The 6,909-nt window shown below is 42.6% G+C and overlaps 1 protein-coding gene across 1 annotated transcript; it reads right to left on the bottom strand.

The window, feature by feature from the left end:
• Window positions 1-959: 959 nt before the first annotated feature.
• On the bottom strand, window positions 960-6,682 carry derl1 (derlin 1). The gene is made up of 8 exons (XM_076736942.1): window positions 6,335-6,682; window positions 4,428-4,539; window positions 4,233-4,297; window positions 3,595-3,621; window positions 2,502-2,597; window positions 2,250-2,302; window positions 2,016-2,126; window positions 960-1,686 (listed from the first exon to the last, which is right to left on the bottom strand). Exons 1-8 carry the CDS (start codon window positions 6,485-6,487, stop codon window positions 1,539-1,541), a joined length of 765 nt encoding a protein of 254 aa, XP_076593057.1. The 5' UTR covers window positions 6,488-6,682; the 3' UTR covers window positions 960-1,538.
• Window positions 6,683-6,909: the final 227 nt, after the last annotated feature.

Genomic DNA, 6,909 nt, shown 5'->3' with positions numbered 1-6,909 from the left:
CAGACATTAACGTTTAACATTTTGAGGCACAAATGTTAGCTTTTGACTGCCAGGTCCCTTCAAGCTCCTCAAGTCTGAAAAGTTGTTCAAAGCACTTACAATAAATATTGAGACATTTTGTAGGTTAAGCACCTCGAGCTTTATGCTGGATCTGATAGCAGCCTCATGGAGGACACTGACAATTTAAGCCTCAGCAACACAGCTTCTGCTCATTATCTCAGATTTCATGTTTGTTCTGCCTCTCCAGGCTGCGCACAGACCAATGCAGTAAGCTTAGATGCATTTGTGTGGCAGTTTCTTTTATGCTTGTATGTATCTTACATTTGTCTCTGACTCCTGGCAGGAGATGCTAACCTCCAGTTAGCCTGAACACCCTTCTATGCATAGGCTCCCCTATAGTACAAATCCAGCTTTATGTTCAAATGCCATTCAATTTAAGCAAAACTGGCAATCAGAGCACATTTATATTGGTGCATTTGCATAAAAATACCCCCTGTGAACTACCAATAAACTGGAGGATGAAGCTATACATAAAGCTGAAACAGCTGAGAAAGCTATTGACAGAAAAATAATCAGCACCTGGAGTTCGCTAATAAATTATTCTTCATTTCGTTCTAGTCGCTGTGAGGAGTTGCTGTTTCTCTTTGTTGTGTGTCATCGTAAAATGAATATCTTTGGGTTTTGGACCAAAGAAGCAAAGCATTTTTCAGCATTTTCTGTTATTTATAGAACAAATGATTAATCACAAAAATAATTGGCAGACTGATCATGAGAATGATGGCGACAGCCCTAATTGTATATTGTACATGCAGTCACACTGATTCTCAACCAGCCATGCTGGCAGGTAATTAGCTCAGCTCTCCTGACATGAGACAATATGAAGGCTTTATCCAAACGGTGCCCTGGTGTTGCATTAAGGAAACATGGACATCTGATAATTACACACTCAGACTCACTCATCCTTTCAATAAACAACTGTTATATTTACACAAAAAAAAGAGCAAAATCCCATCTTCACCTTACTTTGGTTCAGATCAGATCTTAAGACAGAGGAAGATCGAGTCTGTGCCACGGCGGCTTAAAAAACACTTCACAGCCATGTAAATTCAGACCTGGAAACAGTGCTCTCTGGCTTTGCCCGTGTTCTGCAGAGGGATGGCTGAGAACACGCTCCCAGTGCGTTGGTAATTACAATGTAATCTGATATGGCATCACAGAGAGAGGACGGGAACACGAGAATCAAAATCAACAGCGTGCTGGTGTGCAGCTGCAACATCTCTGGGCTTGACAGTCCGACGGCAGGGTGCGGAGAGAAGGCGGATGGGAGGGAGGGTGAAAAAGAAGAGGACAGAGAGGAAGAAGAGAAGGGGAAGGGAAGAAGAATTACAAAATAAAAAAAATCAGTTTATTCCGATTTTCTTCTATCTGCTTCACATGGACACATCCGCAGTAGTAGTAGTAATAGCAGAGCTGGCTTTAAGTGGTGAACTGAGCCTACAGCCAGAGTCTGAAGGGGGGGTGGGGGCTCTTGTCTCCACTCATTCATCCCCCAGGCGGAAGCCCTGTCCCCAGTTGTGACGTCCTCCTCCCCCGCCTCCTCCCGCCTGCGCCTGGGCAGTTGCTCTCCTGGGGGGAGGGACTCCAAAGCCTGCCACCCCTCCCCTCCTGGTAGGGAAGTACCGATACCTGGAGAGAGGAGGAGGGAAGGTGTTAAAATGTAGTCTGTAAAGCAGATGATATTACAGCGAAGTCAACGCCACTTTGCGAACAAATCCTATTTATGAGATGAAAACTCAGCAGTGTTTTGTACAGCAGCCACTGATGGATGGAAATCGTGGCATGATGGTAAACGCTAAAACATAGTGTTAAAGTTGTGCCAATGATCTGTCTTACCTTTGCAAACATTAGCTAATATTAGCCACAATATGCTCAGCTGGTGGACAAATTGTTCCGATTCAAAGGAACAGAGTGTTAATGCTCCAAAATAAAACAAATGGTGGGGAAAAAGAACTTACAAGATCTCTGGTGTGGAGAGGAAGGCACGTCCTCCCAGGTCCACGGGGTATTTGAACATGAGGAAGAAGTAGAGGTGACCCACCAAGTTCCCTGTCAGTTCATTCACAAATCTGCATGATGACAGCAAAGAGAATGGATTGACTTGACATTTATAGTGCAGCATGTTTGAAGTAAGAAACGATACTAAGTATAACTGTTGTCCTTGATCCATCTCATTAAAAACGGTTACTTACGAGCCTCCGATGATGAAGTTGAAGACCAGGATGACCCAAGGTAGATAGTGTGCCTGGACAGGGCAAAGGAAAACAGGAAGAATATTATGAATATGACTAGTAGAGTTATCTCTGTATGAGAAGGCTTCACATCCAGGTCGTAAGTATCATGGTGAATGATGATTACCATAAAAACGTCACTGTGAAATACGACACATCTTCGATGAGACTAGGTTATACTGTATCACTTGTGCTGAAAAAAGATGGAGGTACCTTGAATCGCGTTCCGAACCAGAAGGACACAACCACGTCTTTGTTGAACTGAGCCCAGACGTAGAGCACCGACATGATCAGTGGGATCATCAGCAGCTGAGAACAACATAAACAACATTAAGTGAGCCCCGCCAAACGGCATCAACAAGACAGCCGTGTCAAAACTCAAGGGTCACAACAGGATCAGCCTATTGTGAAAAGCCTGACTTGAATGAGTCAAACAAACTGAACCAGGATTAAGTGGTTTCATGACACCACCTCAGAGACGTCTGGATTAAGAACTGCTTGTTTTTGTGTAATATGAACATTAATTGGACTGTAAGTGCTGAAAATTAACATACAACACATTTAAACATCTTTGACAAACCAAACAGGAACCCAGCGAGGTGACTTATTTTGGGATTTTCTTTTTTTAAAAGGTCAGATTTCTGGTTGTCTCTTTAAAATTGTGACATGTAAGATAAAACGAGTGGTGAACATGGACATCAGTAAGCCACAGGTCAAAGATATTTATGAGCTTTTAAGTGAAGTGCCTTAAAAGCATAATGTTGACTGGAATTCTGTGCAGGTACTTGAGGATGAAAAAGATGTGAGCTCACATGTTAAGCACCATTAAGTGCAGCCTGTGTCAAATTTGATATGAGCTGCACTTACGGCTCTTATGGTACTACAAACGGATGCATGTTCACAGCGTAGCGCTATGGAGGATCTTTCAGGGGAGAACTTTTAAGAAAACACTTCTGTGTTTCAGATTGTGAAGACGATGAGGTGAAGCTAAAATAAGCCTGATTTACTGAGAGGAATAGTTCTGTAATAACTTTGTGGCAGAGAGCTCGTGTTAGCTAATGTTAGATGAGAGGATTGACACTACGCCAGAGGCACCGATCTTCTCATCTAACTCTCAGCCAGAGAGAGAATAAGCGTATTCCCCGCAATGTCAGACCTTTCCTTTAAAGTAAGTGCTAGTCCTGCATTATGAAACACTCCTAAGATCTCAAGTGATGACTGCAAACAAATGTTAAATGCTTAATGTACAGTATACACAGTCATTTCATGTTATGGCATGAGCACAGACAGAGAGGAGGACTCTCACCTGCATGTTCATCAGCAGCCCAGTTATCTACAGCTAGAGTCAAGGACAAGAAGCTCGTGGCCCGACACAATCACAGCTGGAGCCGTGAGATTAGAGCAGCATATTCCCCTTGAGCAAGACAGGATCAGACCTCGCCTGACCTCCCAGAACTCACATTCTTTGCCCCACCCATTCACACAATTTGCCTGTGGTACCAAAAATTGAACACTTGCTTTAGATCAGGATTAAGGAGAACATGATTTGGCTCATACGAATGTCTGTGAAAAGTCAAGGCGACAATCAGAGCTCAACTCCTGACTAAACGACAGAGTCGAGATGTGGGCCGGGCTGCACTGCTGGTGCTGCATGTGACCTAGATTAGGTTTCTCTGCTCTGCAGGGGTAGACTGACACTGGGCCACTGGCACAGAGCCACCCTGACATGGCACAGCGCTGCAGAGAGAGAGGGAGCAGTACAGATAAGACAGATGAGAGAGCAATGCAGAGGGGCAAAGAACGCCGCAGAGAGCGCGAATCAATGGCGGAGAGGAAAAGCGTTTAACGCGGATCTAACCTCAGGTGTAGAAGGGATGAGTCACTCTAGTTACATTGCATTTAAACAGAAGGTTTGGGGATTTTGTGATGCCAGTCAAAGGATACAACAATACAGATCCAGTTGAAGAGGAGCATGAAGATATAGTCTGCAGGTCTGCCATCGAACGCCCCTGGAAGACGATACCAAGAAAAAGATTACATGACAAAAAAAGAGCATTCAGTGTGTGTGTGTGTGTGTGTGTGTGTGTGTGTGTGTGTGTGTGTGCGTGACTGCGCCTGTGTGTGTACGAGCAGTCTCACCTGTCTCTAGCCGAGTGGAGTAGTGGTAGAGGAAATAGAGGTTAACCATGTACAGGAATCCAGTATTAGGGGTTATCGGGAAATACAAGGTGGCTGTCACTGGTCTCCAGAGCTGAAACAAACAGAGGAGACATTAACAGAAATGCAGTCAGACATCAGCACAGCTGTGTTTGTGACACAGATCCAGACGTTCAAAGCCTGTAACACACATGAAGTCTCATGTGGATTGTAAGCGGTAACTTCTAAGCGCTGAAACAGACAGCCGGTGTTCCTCTGCAGAGTCTGTTACCTCTCAATTAGATTCAAAGATTCTGTTTGATTGCAAGAGACATCAGATCAATAAAGCATTTAAGAGGTGACTTGAGGGGTGATGAGCATTTTTGTGTGTGTGTGTTTGTGTGGAATTGCTATTAATCATGGAGAAAAGATACAATTATAACATACGATGCTGAAGTGGAACGAATTGTAATTGTGCATTGGTTAAAACAAGATCTGCTGCAACACCTTCGTTTCACTTTATTCAGTACAATGAAATTAGAGCAGTTATCTTGTTGATTAATTACTCAGTCAGAAGAAAACGTAACTTGAATTTGGAATAATCTCCCACCCACAGACAGCATAATAGTTACAGTGATGCTAACTGGGGTGACTTAAACAGAACCTCTTACATGAGATATTGAAACTCCCAGAGTCCAGAATATTCAGGAGTTTATGACACCGCACTGTCTTTAGAAATAATGAACTGAATCACGGCTTTCATCTTCTTCCTTTAAGATTAATAACCAATATTATGCCAAAAGGTTGAGATTCAATTTCTTATTTGGTTGCCAGGCAACAAAACAACTTCACGTAAATGGAGTAATACAATAATAATAATAAGAGCTGCAGTGCTGCCTGTGTAACCATCGTACCAGCGTGCTCTGCCGCAGGGTGAACGGTGCACAGTCACAGTGTAATGAGTGCAAGTGTAACGATTGCAGACAAAAATGGCTGTAGGAGGGTTCAAACCCTGAACTTCATTCGAAGTAGTAATGCCACAGAATAGAAATAGCCCACGATATGTAAAGGTCCTGCATTCAAAATCTTACCTTAGTAAAATGACAGGCAGTATTAACAGACAAATGTCCTTGAAAGTATCTAAAGAAAAGCAGTAAATGTGCTTCTATACTTACAGGTGGCACATGTGCATCTATGCAGCATCTTAAACAGACTGAAAATATATTTTTAGGGTATAAAAAAAGTTTTGTGAGCTAAAAAAGCAAAACTTTTTCCTCTGATGTAAGTCAATTAAAGGTATCTCAAACGTGGAATGCAGTACTTGAGTGTTTTTATTTACTTTCCACTATTTCAAGTAACTATTTCACAACCATTAGGCATATTTTGTTCTGGGGCAGGTCTTTTAGGAGACATATTCAGATGTCGCCTGCGAACCTCATATACCAAATAAATACGCTGCCTGAGGTGTTCATCTAACAAAGTCCCCTCACAGTTACTCCAGATTACCTTCTCCGCCTTGTGGCACGCTCAACAACAGCACCTGAAAGCTGACTGTTTCTATTCCACCAAACACCCAAAATGAAACATTTCGGCCACGTTAACATTTCTGCTAACGCCACTTAGGATACATATTTGTTTGTTTGTTTTGTTTTGTTTTGTTTTGTTTTGTTTTGTTTGCACTAACGTTAAATTTACACATTATTTCAGTGCTGCTAAATTAAGGAGCATTTTGACAGCATCCGGAAATCGTAACTTTCTGCGTCTCGTTCTCTCATTGGCTGTCACACAGCTCAGGCCTGCTTAGTGAGCCTTGCTAGCCACCTGCTAACCGACCACATCGAAAACACAACAGCCATAACGTTCAACAGCTACTCAACACACACAGGTGAACGGGGTCAATCAAAACTTACATGAAACCTGCTGAAGACCAGCTCCGGAAACAGCAAGAGGTTCCTAAAATCAATCAATCCTAGTTTCCCAATGAAGGGAACAGCAATCGAGGCAGCAAACCAGGACCGGGTGATGAAAGGGATGCTTCTGAACCAGTCCCCGATGTCTGACATCTTTCCATACAATTACTGCCGAGTTATAACTCTAAAACAAGAGCTCGTCTTTAAAAACGAACTTATATCCCCCCAAAAAACTGCGACCCCTCGCTGTCTTTAAGTCAGAACTGCTCCACTGCTAAGTTTACATGACGTGGCTAATCAGAGGGAGCTAGCTTGACATAAGTTTCTGAGAACAGACGAGATACTTCCGGTTCAGCTTTTCAAAATAAAATACACGGACAACGAATACTATCGGCACTAATGATAATAAAACTACTGTTGAAGGTGATGAGGGAAGAAGCCAAAAACCAAAAGGTGTGTGTTGATAAAGAATAAAAAAAAAGAGAAATATCGATTACTAAACTACTACTACTACTACTACTACTACTACTTGATATGCTAGGGAAATAATGTTTGTCAGAGGAAATTAAGAACTA

Source organism: Chaetodon auriga, chromosome 8, assembly GCF_051107435.1.
Source record: "Chaetodon auriga isolate fChaAug3 chromosome 8, fChaAug3.hap1, whole genome shotgun sequence".
NCBI classification, from domain to species: domain Eukaryota; kingdom Metazoa; phylum Chordata; class Actinopteri; order Chaetodontiformes; family Chaetodontidae; genus Chaetodon; species Chaetodon auriga.
This window is presented reverse-complemented; position numbering and strand designations above follow the sequence as displayed.

Coding starts and splice junctions, on each gene's coding strand:
- derl1 (XM_076736942.1), bottom strand. CDS start 6,487: ATGTCAGACATCGGGGACTGGTTCAGAAGCATCCCTTTCATCACCCGG. Junction 4,298..4,427: donor CTCCACTCGGCTAGAGACAG/GTGAGACTGCTC, acceptor ATCGTCTTCCAG/GGGCGTTCGATGGCAGACCT. Junction 2,127..2,249: donor AACTTCATCATCGGAGGCTC/GTAAGTAACCGT, acceptor GTCATCATGCAG/ATTTGTGAATGAACTGACAG.